Source organism: Peromyscus maniculatus, chromosome 18, assembly GCF_049852395.1.
Source record: "Peromyscus maniculatus bairdii isolate BWxNUB_F1_BW_parent chromosome 18, HU_Pman_BW_mat_3.1, whole genome shotgun sequence".
NCBI lineage: Eukaryota > Metazoa > Chordata > Mammalia > Rodentia > Cricetidae > Peromyscus > Peromyscus maniculatus.
Window position 1 is genome coordinate 862,478 of NC_134869.1, and position 14,747 is coordinate 877,224.

Consider the following 14,747-nt stretch of genomic DNA (forward strand, 5'->3'; position numbering starts at 1 on the left):
GATTTTAATTGTACGTTAATAAATAAAGTTGCCCAGGGGTCAGAACTATTAGAGCCATAGCAAAGGCTGGGCGTTGGTGGTGCATGCCTTTAATGCCAGCACTTGGTAGGCAGAGCTAGGTAGATCTCTGTGTGTTCAAGGATACAGCCAGCATTGGAGACACACGCCTTTAATCTCAATACCATAAAAGACCTGGAGGGCTGTACATACAGGCAATGATGAGGCAGTCATGTGTTTGGGTTTACAACCAATGAGAAGGCAGAACATAAAGTCTTTTTTTTCCAGAGCTGAGGACCGAACCCAGGGCCTTGCGCTTGCTAGGCAAATGCTCTACCACTGAGCTAAATCGCCAACCTTCAGAACAGAAAGTCTATATAAAGACAAACAGACAGGAAGTAGGTCTATTTTGGAGAGGTCTCTTGGCTGAAGAGGCTAGCTGCAGCAGGTGGGTAAGGCTCTTAGCTCTGATCTCTTGGCTTTCTTCTTTGCATTGGTTCTGTGTTTCTTATTTAATAAGACGGTTGGTTACATCTACATTTCCAGGGGCAGAAATCCATGTGTTCAAGGATATATTTCCTGTCTTTTTGTCTAAAATTTAAAAAAGCTTATAATTAATTCAAGAAAAATTATATCCAGTAAGTATATACAATATACATAGTCAAGATTACATTAACAATGTCTAGTCCATTAACATTTGACAGATTCAGATAAAAAACTCCATTATAGCCGGGAGGCAGAGCCAGGTGGATCTCTGTGAGTTCAAGGCCAGCCTGGGCTACCAAGTGAGCTCCAGGAAAGGCACAAAGCTATGCAGAGAAACCCTGTCTCGAAAAACAAACAAAACAACAACAACAAAAAAAACCCACCATTATATATATTAACAAAGTCCAGTCCAGTAACATCTGATAAACTCAAACCAAAAAATTTTCATTACTTATCTTATTTAAAACAAGTAGTTCCTTTTAAAAGTAGATTCCATAATCTCCCTTTTTATCTTATCATATCCATATTCTCTCTTTTTTCTTTTCATAATACATTCACTAGTCTACCTTTTGTCATTTTTGTATCTTCCCCTTTTTCTTCAGTGTAGATTCAGTGATCTACCCAGTTATCCTATTATTTATTTATCTTTTTTCTCAGAGTAGATTCAATGATCTATCTCATATCTTATTCTCTTTTTCTTTTTGCTTTCTAGGGGTGAAGATATCTTTAGGGAATCTTGAAAAGAAAATTTTTGGGTTAATTGTCAAGTCCTGTATCACTTGTCCAGTCTCTGCATAGTAGGAAAGTTCAGGGCTTGTCACAAGTCCTTGCTTGAGCAGTCTGTCAGGCTGAATCATGTCAACTAGTCATCTCAAAATTGTTCTGACCAGTTTGTAGTCCAAAGTCAATCTTTCCATGGTGTTAATCAGCTTAATGGCTTTATAATAGTCTCTGTGGAATGGTCATTTTGGAATTCTGTCATCTTTTTGAACATTTCAATGTCTCTGTTAGGTGTGGTCATGGTTCCCTGCAGACATTTTTTTTTGTGCCTCCTCTATGATTTGGAGCAATCACGGTCTGATAAATGTCTGTTTCTCGGAACCATGAACATTCTTCCCTAGAAGAGAAAATCTTCACAGCAATTTCTCCCCAACATTTGTCTTGCCTAACTTTTCCAAACTGACCTTTGTCTATGTTTTCGTGTAACACGATGGTCCTGGCAATTCTCCTCTGAACAAGCAGCAGTAAACCTTTCTTCCCAGGTAGCAGAATCACTGCAGTCATCAACATGATGAGAAGAAGCTGGCAACATGGAGCAGTAGCCATTGCTTCCATGGTCCCACCACTGTTTGTGGCTCAGTCCAGGCCGAAGCTTCTCCCAAGCCTCCTAAGCTGGCCTCAAACTCAGGATCCTCCTGCCTCTGCCTCCTTCAGCAAATCCTACCAGCGTGAGCCACCACAACCAGCTGAGTGTAGCTTGGGCCTGAGCTGTGGATCACAAGGCCACAGGCAAACAGCTTTTTCATGAATTCATACCACGAACGTTGGGCGCCAGATGTAGATGTAACCAACCATCTTATTAAATAAGAAACACAGAACCAATGCAAAGAAGAAAGCCAAGAGATCAGAGCTAAGAGCCTTACCCACCTGCTGCAGCTAGCCTCTTCAGCCAAGAGACCTCTCCAAAATAGACCTACTTCCTGTCTGTTTGTCTTTATATAGACTTTCTGTTCTGAAGGTTAGAGATTTAGCTCAGTGGTAGAGCATTTGCCTAGCAAGCGCAAGGCCCTGGGTTCAGTCCTGAGCTCTGGAAAAAAAAGACTTTCTGTTCTGCCTTCTCATTGGTTGTAAACCCAAACACATGACTGCCTCATCATTGCCTGTATGTACAGCCCTCCAGGTCTTTTATGGTATTGAAATTAAAGGCATGTGTCTCCAATGCTGGCTGTATCCTTGAACACACAGAGATCTACCTAGCTCTGCCTACCAAGTACTGGGATTAAAGGAATGCACCACCAACGCCCAGCTTTTGCTATGGCTCTAATAGCTCTGACCCCTGAGCAATTATATTTATTAACGTACAATTAAAATCACATTTCAGTACAAATAAAATATCACCATATAATCTTCTATGATAGTCAAACTTATAGTCATGTTAAGTTTTCTAGGTATACCTAGATATAATTCAATTAGGTAGGTAATCTTCAAACACTTCAAAGACCTACAAGATATGACATTTAAAATGTTTTAAAAATTTAGACTTTCTGGACAGTGAAACATGTCTGCTCCGGGCAGCACCGATTTACTTCAAAAAGGAAGATGGACATCAAAGACACTCTGTATAGAGTTTATCTTCACCTTGACAAAAATAGCCATTTGGACCAGAAACTGTTTTTGACTGGACTGCTTGATTGACTGGACATGCAGGACCCATAAAAAGGTGACTACTAGACTTTACTTGGCAAAATGGTCCTTCAGGTTCCTGCTTCACAGAGGAAACTGCCAGACATTCTATAGGACACAGAGAAAAATGACTGAAAAACTCTAGGCCTGTGGACTAAAGACAGATGCCCCAACTTTACAAAAGAACATTAGGTGTCAGTCTTACCTTGGGTCCAATCTTCCCTAATTGTGTCTCCATTTCTATGTTTTGGGATGTGAATGATACTCTGTATGCTAGAAAAATGGAACTTGATTTTTTTGATTTTACAAGATGTGACTGTCAAGAGATTTTCTTCAGTGTCAGAAGAGACTTTGGACATTTGAACAGTGTAGGGGCTCTTGCAGACTATGAGGATTATTGAAGTGACTAAATGCATTTTCTACATGGATGACCATGAGCCTATACTGACTTGAGTCAGAATATACTTGATTAGATGAAAAATCTCCCAGATATTATGATGTATTTGAACATGTGTCTCTCCTTGGTGACTTCTTTATATTCCTTGTGAAACTTTTAGTAGACAGAGGTTTTCTGGATGAAATTCCTCACTGGGGATGTGATATTCATCTTTATAGTCTCAACAAATTTCCTTTTGTTTGTATTTACTGTGTTGTGATTGAAACAAATCAGCCAAATTCCTTGTATTGTCATGCTTTCACTACCACTATAGACTCTATCTCTAAATCACATAAGATACATTAGAAGCAAATGGTATCCAGCACTAATGCAGTTTGGTAGCCTGATCTTTTAATTTTTTTGTTTGTTTTTGTTTTTGCTTTTTTGGTTTTTCGAGACAGGGTTTCTCTGTGTAGCTTTGTGCCTTTCCTGGAGCTCACTTGGTAGCCCAGGCTGGCCTCGAACTCACAAAGATTCACCTGGCTCTGCCTCCCGAGTGCTGGGATTAAAGTTGTGTGCCACCACCGCCTGGCTTGTTTGTTTTTGAAGACAAGGTTTGTCTGTGTAGCCCTAGCTGTCCTGAAAGGAGCTCTGTAAACTACGAGGCCCTCTAACACAGAGATTCCCCTGACTCTGTATCCCAAGTCCTGGGATTAAAGGTGGTCCAACATTCCTGGCATTTTTGTTTTTATATTATTGGATGATGGGCCTGGGATGTATGTTTTTGTACACGTCAAGCATAGACTCTTGTGCTGAGCTTCACCCATTTTGTGAATTTTAAAATTTGGCAGAGGGTATCATTCTCTTTCTCAGGATGGCATGTATTTATGACATTAATACTGCCTGAGCTTTCTGAGTCACTGGAATGCAGGTACATGACCTTCTTCCTGCCTGTTTTGTTTTGTTTTTTTAATTTTTAAATGAATATGAATAATTTCCTATATGCATAAATACACACCACAAGGGTACCTGGTTCTCACAGTGATTTAAAGATGGTCTCAGAAACCCTGAACTTGGAATAATGGATAGTTCTGACTCCCCATGTAATTAAAGGCAATTGAGTCTACTTATATGCAAGACCAGCAAAAGCTCTTTACTACTGTGTCATCTCTTCTGCCCTTTGTTGATTATTTATGATCAACATTCATATTGCTAATGTTTTCATCTGTCCATTTGTAAATATTACAACATGCAGTACCTTTTAGTAAAATCTTATTGATGTTAGAGTTTAAATTGTGGCACTTCAGGTTTCTGGAAGATGAAAACAGAACTCAAGTGAAAACATAACTCTTTGTAGGAACTTCATTAAAAACTTCTTGAGTACTTTCTATTTTTTTGTTTATTTGATTTTAGCATGGGAGAGAGGGACTTAATATATTCTACTGGGCCAGATTGCATAGACTAGGGTACAATTCAACTCAGAGGCACCTGCCTTTGCATACTGAGTGCTGAGATTAAAGGTGTGAGCCAATACACCCAGCTTGTCCAGCCCATTTTTTCTTTTTAGCTAGTAATTATTCATACAATTTCTCTCATGTGTATTCTGTACTGTGGATCTGTTTCTTTGTCTCACTATGTTATTATGCATTTCTCTTGCAAGATGATAGCCCATTCAAAGGATACAGAAATGTCAGAGGTGACCCTCCTATTCAGTTTCCTTCTAAAGTGACATGGTAGTTACACTATAAAGTCTATATCATGAAATAAATGTAAGGAGCACCAGAATTATATAAATATACAGTCAAAGAAGTATACATTTACAATATTGTCAAATTCATGCTTTCTGTTGTATACATGTATGGAATGTTTTAGAATGCAGTGACCTATGATGATGTACATGTTGACTTCACTTGGGAAGAATGGACTTTGCTGGATCCTTCCCAGAAGAATCTCTACAAAGATGTGATGCTGGAGACCTTCAGGAACCTCACTACCATAGGTAAGACTGAAATTTCCTTCATGTTTTCAAATAAAGGGACAACTGTTCCTTGGTTATTGATGCTCTTCTCTAATTTGATTGAAAAAGAAGAATGGGTGAGTGAATCAGACATGGTTCTAATGTTCACTGAGAATAGTAACTTAAATTTTGCAGTTTTTCAATGATATGTTATACCTTTTCTGGTACTATATTTTAGGATACATTTGGAAAGACCATAATACTGAAGAGCATTTTCAAAGCACTAGAAGACATGAAAGGTAATTTTTATGTGCAATTTGATGCAAATGTGCCTCTGAATAAATTGTAATATGTCCTAGAAGTTTTAACAGAAACATCAGTGTAACTAAGTACCACTTAAAGTGCATTGATGATCATTAAATTCTCACAAAACCATAAACCTCAATTTTAGGTAGGTTAATTTGCAAGGCATTCTTTTAAGAAGGAAGACAAGGAAACAATGCCTCAAGAGATGTGACCATTTGAATCATAGCACCATAAGAGAGATGCTATAGAACTGCCAATCCATTTATTTCATACTACTCATGTTACAAAATTATACACAGTGAAGAGGCGATATATATCTGCAAAACATTCTAGTAAGCAAACAGTCCATAATAAAGCTAGTATTGCTCTTATACTTGTTGTGACTGTGCTGTTAATTTAGAAGGGCATTTAGAGTCCAGAGTCAGTGGGAATTGTTGTGGAGAAACCTTAATCCCTATACCACAAGTCTATGAGGACAGAAAGTCAAACTAAATTCAATGTGGAAATCTTTTATTTGTTAGTCTTCTTTTACTAGGTATATCATACATCACTCTGGATACAAGCCATATGAGCATAGGGATGTGCAAACACATAACATACCTCTCTTTCAGAGCAGTTAGACAATAAGTAGCAGTACCCATATTGAATATACTTGTTAAAATTGATTCAAGTATACAAGTAATTGTTTTTCTAGCTTCATTGTTAATACATAAATAAACTCTCACTACAGAAAAGTCCTGAGTTCTAGGACTGTAAATACCACATAAACACAGTGATAAAATCTTAAAACATGATTCCTTTTTACAGGTGGACCAAATTGTTAAATTAATTCTTACAGATGTAAAGAGTCAACAGCATGTTGATTATGGTAAAGATTTTACATGTGCCAATTTTCCTTGTAGGCATGAAAGAAGCCAAACTGGAGAGAAACCTTCTATATATACTCAATGTGGTAAAGATTTTGCATATGATAGTCATCTTCAAAGGCATAAAAAATCACATACTGGAGAGAAACACTATGAATGTAATGAGTGTGGAAAAGCCTTTGTACAACACAATTATCTTGAAAGGCATGAAAGAACACATACTGAAGAGAAAGCCTATGAATGTAATCAGTGTGGTAAAGCTGTTGCACAACACAATTATCTTCAAAGGCATGAAAGAACACATACTGGAGATAAACCCTTTGAATGTAATGAATGCTATAAAGCCTTTGTTTATCACAGTAATCTTCAAGTACATAAAAGAACACATACTGGAGTGAAACCCTATAAAGGTAATCAATGTGGTAAAGCATTTGCTCAACACAGTGCTTTTCAATTGCATAAAAGAACCCACACTGGAGAGAAATTCTATGAATGTAATCAATGTGGTAAAGCCTTTTTATATTACAGTACTCTTCAAATTCATAACAGAACACATACTGGAGAGAAACCCTATGAATGTAATCAGTGTGGTAAAGCATTTGCTCCCCATAGTGCTCTTCAATTGCATAAAAGAACCCACACTGGAGAGAAATCCTATGAATGTAATCAATGTGGTAAAGCCTTTTTATGTTACAGTACTCTTCAAATTCATAACAGAACACATACTGGAGAGAAGCCCTATGAATGCAATCAGTGTGGTAAAGCCTTTGCTTATCATAGTAATCTTCAAGGGCATAAAAGAACACATACTGGAGAGAAACCCTATGAATGTAATCAGTGTGGTAAAGTCTTTGGACAATACAGTTATCTTCAAAGACATGAAAGAACACATACTGGAGAGAAACCCTATGAATGTAATCAGTGTGGTAAAGTCTTTGGACGACACAGTTATCTTCAAAGACATGAAAGAACACATACTGGAGAGAAACCCTATGAATGTAATCAGTGTGGTAAAGTTTTTGCTCATCACAATACTCTTCAACTGCATAAAAGAACCCACACTGGAGAGAAACCCTATGAATGTAATCAGTGTGGTAAAGTCTTTGGACGACACAGTTATCTTCAAAGACATGAAAGAACACATACTGGAGAGAAACCCTATGAATGTAATCAGTGTGGTAAAGTCTTTGGACGACACAGTTATCTTCAAAGACATAAAAGAACACATACTGGAGAGAAACCCTATGAATGCAATCAGTGTGGAAAAGCCTATGCTGATCGTGGTACTCTTCAAAGTCATGAAAGAACACATACTGGAGAGAAACCCTATGAATGTAATCAGTGTGGTAAAGCCTTTGCACAACAAAGTCATCTTCTAAGGCATGAAAGAACACACACTAGGGAGAAGTCCTATTAATGCAATCAGTGTGGTAAAACCTATGCTCATCACAGTATTCTTCAAATTATTAAAAGAACACATATTAGGGAGAAATCCTATGAATGTAATCAATGTGGTAAAGCCTTTCTATGTCACAGAACTTCTAAATAATTAAAGTATATAAATGATCATTAGGAACATGATGCCTCAGTATTAAGATGTTTTTATGGACAATTTGAATTACAAATCAAATGCAATCCAAAGACAATATCTAACAATTTATAACAGAAAAACTGATTACAAGGCTACATGCAAAATGGAAACACTCAGAATGCTCAATGGGATTATGAAAACACAGTGCAAACATTGACACAATGTGACTTCTATATATACCACAAAAAAATACAACAGTGAACAATGTGTACGATATTTTGAAAGAATATAAAGGAAGGAGAGAAAAAGTCAAAACCAAAAGCAGGAAAATATAACTAAGTTTGAATCAAAGGAACAAAAGAAAATCAGCCAGGAAAACTGTGTTCTTGACCAATGTTATCCTTTATTCTATGTGTATAAAAATGAAATAAACACAGATTCCCCAACTCCCTCAAAATTAACTCAAAGTGATCCTTAAACTGTTAACTTTCTGACCTACCAAATGGTGTGTCTTCCAAAGAGGCACCATGTCCTACAGCTGTCCCTGCCAATGGAGGTGATCTCCTCCAGAGCCTACTATGGCTCTACAGCTCCTCATGCCCCCTTGTTGTTTCAGACAAACCCAGCCCCAATAATGTTCAATTACAAAACAATGTTGGAAATAAGTTGATGACTGCTTTCTCCCACATAGATTATGTCACAAGCTGTGGCATCTACCCTTTATACCTGTCAATGTCATGCGAATCTGAGACACCGTTACAACTCAGAAACTCCTTTTCTGCCCCAGAACTGAGCTTCACTGAATGGTGCCTGACAGTAGCAAAAAGTTGAAAACATTCCAATCAAGTAGTGCTGAAGGATGATGCCTATCATCTCCTTTCTACTAGTTTCCAAATTATCTGTAGCTTTTGTTAGACATGCATGAAGGTGGAGTGTAACATTCAGAGCTTCTAGAAAGCATACATTCAGTTTTTTTAACATGTCTTACTGTTACACATGAAAATCAATGCCTGTATGTTCACACTGGACAGTGATATCACAAGTTTCCCATGCTATGGTGGCAGAGACTACCCCTCCCCAATGAATCCACACTCAAAGCAAAGAGGCCAAAGGCCACTGCCCAGGTTACCACACGGACCGACAGAAACTCAGTCTGGCTCATGGTCCATCTCAATCCAAGAAGGTCAGACTGATAGCTCAGCCAACTTGATCCTCCTGATATGTGACAGTGATGCCCATGTTCACTATGGTACAGATTGTGGTCTTCCTTACTGCTCCCTATAGCAAAACAACAAGAGAATCCTGGAAAATACTTGTAAGCTACCTCCCACCTGTACCCCTGGTTGCTAATCCTTCCCAGAGTCCCTCATTAGCTAGGCCCTCCCAGCTGGGCTTCAGGACATTGGCAGTTACCACACTGTGTGAGTAGAGGTCTGATAACTCAGACAGCCCAAGCTGTCCTAGGTCTTCCTGTCTACACTAAGGTAAGACAGGGCCCTCATCTGGGAAATTTGTACTCTAGTAAAATCTTCCATTCTCCCAGAGCATTTCCTGATCCTCTTCTAAGACACAGGCTTCTATGTGTGCACATTCCATTCCACATTCAATGTCCAGGGCAGCCAATCCTTTGCTTCATAGCTGATGGTCCTGCAGCCATACACAGGTCACATTCAAATAGTATTGTTGTTAAACAAAAGATGCCATGGGTTACAGCACAATGAAAATTCTATGGGAGGTTTTGGAGGCAGAGAAGAGATAGTTAACACGATATAATTTTAATTCTAAAACAGTATACTAAAAATTTAAACAGGCTTTATGGCCATGTGCTCTAGAGACAGGAGATTTGTATTAGAGCACACAAAGTATTACTTATGCTATTTCTCTCAGAGTATACATCTCAAACATGGAAAACACAGTCATATGAGACAAGACCAAACCATTTTATCCAGGTCTTCCATTTTTACTTGTACTAGTGTAACTACAGTAATTTGGTTTCACAAAAATTCAGTTCTTTATTAAGATTCTTGATTGACCATTATGTGAAACTAAGAAATGTCCAGTCAGGATATTTATGGAACATCTAAAATTGATTTCCTCACTATTCATTGCTAATGTCAAATACAGTCACATCAGGAAGGCTTTCACCCACCTACTTGCCCATCCATGTCTCTGCTGTGATGACACCTGCTTTACAGTTGGTCAGTGAACTCAATTCTTATACAGATTCCACTTCATTTGTAAATTCACAATGAAATCTAGAGAACACTGAGGATACTCATTCACTGGTCTACTTTCCTTCCCAAAGACAAGTCAAGGTGCAGCCTGGAGGTATTTGCAGCACTGTTTCCCAGCCCCAGGCAGCAAAGGCAGGATTAGGTTTTCAAAGCAATTCTCAATTTTATAGTGTGAGGCAAGCATGAATTACAGGAGACATTCATCAAAACCAGTGGTTCTCAACCTTCTTAATGCTATGACATTTTAATACAGTGACCCCCAACTATAAATTATTATCACTGCTACTTCACAAGTATAATTTTGTTACAGATATGAATTGAAATATAAATATTTGTTTTCTGATTGTGTTAATCCAGTCCTGTTATAGAGTAATTTGATTTCCCTAAGGGAGGTGTGACCCCCCAAGGTTGTGAACCACTGCTTTAAGTTGGTATAAATAAACAAATAAATAGCACTTAAGAAAAAAATAAAATGAAATTCTTAAACCAATGAACATTGAAAACTAGAAATAAATAGAGATTAGAGCAGCAATACATTTAAAGAAAATGAAATTTTAAAAATACCAATAATCGATATTTAAAATGATAAAAAATAATTGGAAGAACACTTAGCTATACTGCTTTTGAAGTTGAGTAGGCACTTCCTTGATAGGGAGAATGCCATTAATTAAACTGTATGACATTGTCCATTTAAAATGTTAACTATTGAGTTCTGTAAGCTGACACAGATTTACAGACAATGGCCTATGTCTCAAACCTCTCAGCTGACTTAACTGTGTCAACCATTATGGCACATATATGTGTAGGAGAGTTCCCCAATTGGAATCTATCCTCCGTAATTGTACATCCACCAATTCTGTCTATTTTAATTCACCTGGAAGGAATTAATACTTGCTGGGAAATTACCCAGAAAGCCACTCACCATGACTCAATCCTTATTGTAATGGAGACCCCTGCAGCTCACTGCCTTAAACTTCATTCTGTGACCTAGCTACTGTCTAGTTTGTTTCCCCCGGCCGTATACACAATACACTGCTCCTCTTCTTCTGTTCTGAAGGGAGAAGGCATGATACACACATATACACACATCTTTTTCCCCTTACAGCAATGGATAGCTCACTATGTGACTCAGCCTGGTAATTGGAGAACTCTTTGGTGCTGCAGACCTGTAATCTGAGAATTTATGGTGGTTAATAGGAAGGAAAGGAAGGGCAATGACCCATGGGGCCATTGATATTGTTTAAGTCCACCTCAACCAATGATGGAGACCCGGACTCAAAATTGCTTTTCCAAAAGACTAGAGATGCCCCTGTTCTAGAATTAATATACCTTCATGGCATACCAGGACTTAATGTTGATTGTGACCCCTTAATGTTCTTTTGAGCAGCATTGAGAGGCCTGTTTTTTAATGGAGGGGTGGTCCTTACTACAGGTTGTGAATCAGGATTGTCTCCTTTGTTTTGAGAATATAGCTTTAAACCTGGTTAATCTTTGTTAATGAACATTTCCTTTTTGCCATACTATTCTCCAATAGGCATGGTTAGGATACTACTTATCTTTGGGATATTTGAGATACAGTCCTCCCTTGCCTAAATTTTATGTTGTGAGGTAATGTCTCCTAAGAATGAATAAATCCTTATCTTATTGATTCTATTATTATCAGTTCTATTCTTCTACATCACAGTTTCGTAGCGTAGTACAACTCTAAAACTGAGATACCATTTACAAGCACCACAAAATTAACTCCAGATTAACTCCAGATCCTAAACCTAAGTGTTAAATGTTAAAACTGCAGAATTTCTGGAAGATACTAGAGAGACCAGGGTTCTCCAAGTTTGGCAAATCTGCCTTCCATAGTGATAATCCAAGCACTACAGGAAACGTCATTTCATAGTGATGTCAAAAACAAGGATATTTCTAAGAACAGTCCTGCTCCCATTGCTCGGCATAAACACAGGCAGCAGAGTGAGGTTATTCAGAGGCTGCCACCCTGTCCCAGGGAAGGTACAAGGACCACACAGGATCAACAGGAACATATCAAACTCTGTCTGGCCACCGACTCCCACCCAATCAGGGGAGGACCCACCATACCAGCTTCCTCAGCTCAGCTGGCCCACCCAGTCTAAAGATAGCAGCCTCTCACTCACCATGGCCAGCCACTCTTCCTGGCATGGGGGCAGTGGTCCCCTCACTCACCTAGGCCAGCCCCACCTCCCTGTCTATGGAAAACAGTCCTCACTCATCATAGTGCAGCTGACAAGCTGCACTCTCCCCACAATAGAGGCCAAGGCACAACACACAGGACACCTTCTGACTTCCTCAGGAATTGAGCAGAGTCAGAAGCATGGCTCCTGGAAGTGCCCTCCCTTCTCACTGGTTTGTCTGGTGAAGCCTCTGATTGGACAGTGAGGCCTAAGAGACAAGACCAGTGAGCTGTAATCACAACGCACAGTAGTTCTTAGCCCTGACTTTCATTCTAAGGACAGACATCCCAGGTTGGCTAGAGGTTTGTGCCAAATTCAACAGCAAGTTAAATGGTAATGTAATACAATGGGTTCAGTTTTAAAAGGAAGTATATAAATTCAGGAGGCAAATCAGACAATGTTGCACAAGAGGAACACAGGATGACTCAAGGACACTATAAACAAAGTCCACAGTAGCCTTGGGACTGATAACCACATCCCCATTTATAGAAGGTGGTGGGTTCTCATGATCAGAAGCCACCCCTGCCCCCAAAGACCTTTGTCCCAGACATTTACCAGCTCAACAAAGCATATTCCCTGTTTTAGAGAAGGAGCTCTGTTTCTTTCTCAATATATCAGAGACTTAGAGAAACCTTCCCAAACCTACGCAGGTTGCCAAGCTCAAAGAGGCCCATTTTCTAGTGTTTTTTAAAAGAAGGTATGTACATTAAATTTGACATTTAGATGCAAGATTCATTTGAAGTTAAATACTCATCTCATATACTGTGTAGCATTCTACTAATAAGCTGTAATATACAAGGGTGGAATTGGTGATATAAAAGATTTACCAATGATTAGGAAATAGTCACACAAACAATAATTTAGCTAAAGGTGGGATGCTTCTAAAATAACTCAAAAGTAAACAGTATGTTAGCCAGAGCTGTTAGAAATTAGATTGCTAGAATATAAATATTCACTCACCTTTTTTATACTGTTATTGATCACGTCTGTAATAAAAACAGGTAATGGGATGCTCCTCCATGGAAAAGACCCTCTGTGTAAAGATCTCTCTATCATAAGCTAGAACATTGTAGTTTAAAGAAGGATTTTTATTTGTGGTGTACTAGAGGTTATATAGATCAATTTGATGGTGTTTGGTTATTTATTTGCTGTTTATTTGTATTACCAACCTACACCCATTAAAAATCAGATGCATGGTTATAAGAGTGATGCCATGTATTATACAAAGACTGTCTTGTATTTTCTCTAAGGTTTAGTTTAACAGATTGTACCTAGGAAATAGTAATTTATTTCAACTGTCTATTTAATTCTTATTGCTTAGCACAACCTTAAGATAAACAATTTGACACCTTCCCCTGATCAGTTTTGCCTGCTTAAAAGGGTGGCCACCACCAGGTTCACTGACCACTGATGCTCCATCATTGAAGGAGCTGTTCTTTCCTTCTGAGTATTGCTGTGGGACTGTCTGTATGTCAAATTGCTCTGATTGGTCAATAAATAAAACACTGATTGGTCAGTGGCCAGGCAGGAAGTAGGTGGGACAAGGAGAGAGGAGAATTGGGGGAAGCAGAAGGCTGAGGCGGAGAGACACTGCAGCCGCCACCATGACAGGCAGCATGTGAAGATGCCGGTAAGCCACCAGCCACGTGGCAAGGTATAGATTTATGGAAATGGATTAATTTAAGCTATAAGCACAGTTAGCAAGAAGCCTGCCACAGCCATACAGTTTGTAAGCAATATAAGTCTCTGTGTTTACTTGGTTGGGTCTGAGCGGCTGTGGGACTGGCGGGTGACAAAGATTTGTCCTGACTGTGGGCAAGGCGGAAAACTCTAGCTACAGAGTATACGACCCCTTTCCCAACCAACTGTAAGCAATTCTGCCATAATGACATGTGACCTTGTGATCTGGGGGATGAACTATTGTACATAGCCTGGGAAATAGTGGGGAGAGGGTGGATTCTGTATTTGCACATGTGACAAGGTCATCTTCAAAGGGGTAATTTACCTTCAGTGCTTTCAGGCTTACTCCTTTGTACACTGAGAAATGTAATGGAATGCTAGAGTATATGGACAGTGGAACAATAGAGAGAAGGTGAGTAACACATATGCAGCTTTGGGAGAACCATTGTATACACTGAGTGGAGACATTCTTGTGTGGCCACTTTTGGGTTACTTAGAGTTTGTATTGCTTTTTATCAACATTATGGCTACTGTAACTCTTATAAAAAACATTTCATTGTGGATGGTTTACAGTTTTAGAGGGTTTAGTACATTTTCATTATGGCCAGAAGCATGGTGGCGTGTAGGCAGACATGGTGCTGGAGAAAGAGCTAAGAGTTCTACATTCAGATCAGTAGGCAGTAGGTAGGAAATATGACACTCTTTCT

The 14,747-nt window shown here is 38.8% G+C and overlaps 1 protein-coding gene across 1 annotated transcript; it reads left to right on the forward strand.

Moving 5' to 3' along the window:
- Nucleotides 1-5,094: 5,094 nt before the first annotated feature.
- LOC143269360 (uncharacterized) lies at nucleotides 5,095-8,603 on the forward strand. The gene is made up of 3 exons (XM_076554434.1): nucleotides 5,095-5,261; nucleotides 5,458-5,518; nucleotides 6,428-8,603. The coding sequence occupies exons 1-3, from the start codon at nucleotides 5,228-5,230 to the stop codon at nucleotides 7,806-7,808; spliced, it is 1,476 nt and encodes a 491-aa protein (XP_076410549.1). The 5' UTR covers nucleotides 5,095-5,227; the 3' UTR covers nucleotides 7,809-8,603.
- The last annotated feature ends 6,144 nt before the right edge of the window (nucleotides 8,604-14,747 follow it).

Bases quoted from the DNA above. Each gene is read 5' to 3' on its own strand.
- LOC143269360 (XM_076554434.1), top strand. From the start codon at position 5,228: ATGCTGGAGACCTTCAGGAACCTCACTACCATAG. The intron at 5,262-5,457 runs GTAAGACTGAAA...ACTATATTTTAG, and splicing joins CAGGAACCTCACTACCATAG to GATACATTTGGAAAGACCAT. The intron at 5,519-6,427 runs GTAATTTTTATG...TTTTCCTTGTAG, and splicing joins AGCACTAGAAGACATGAAAG to GCATGAAAGAAGCCAAACTG.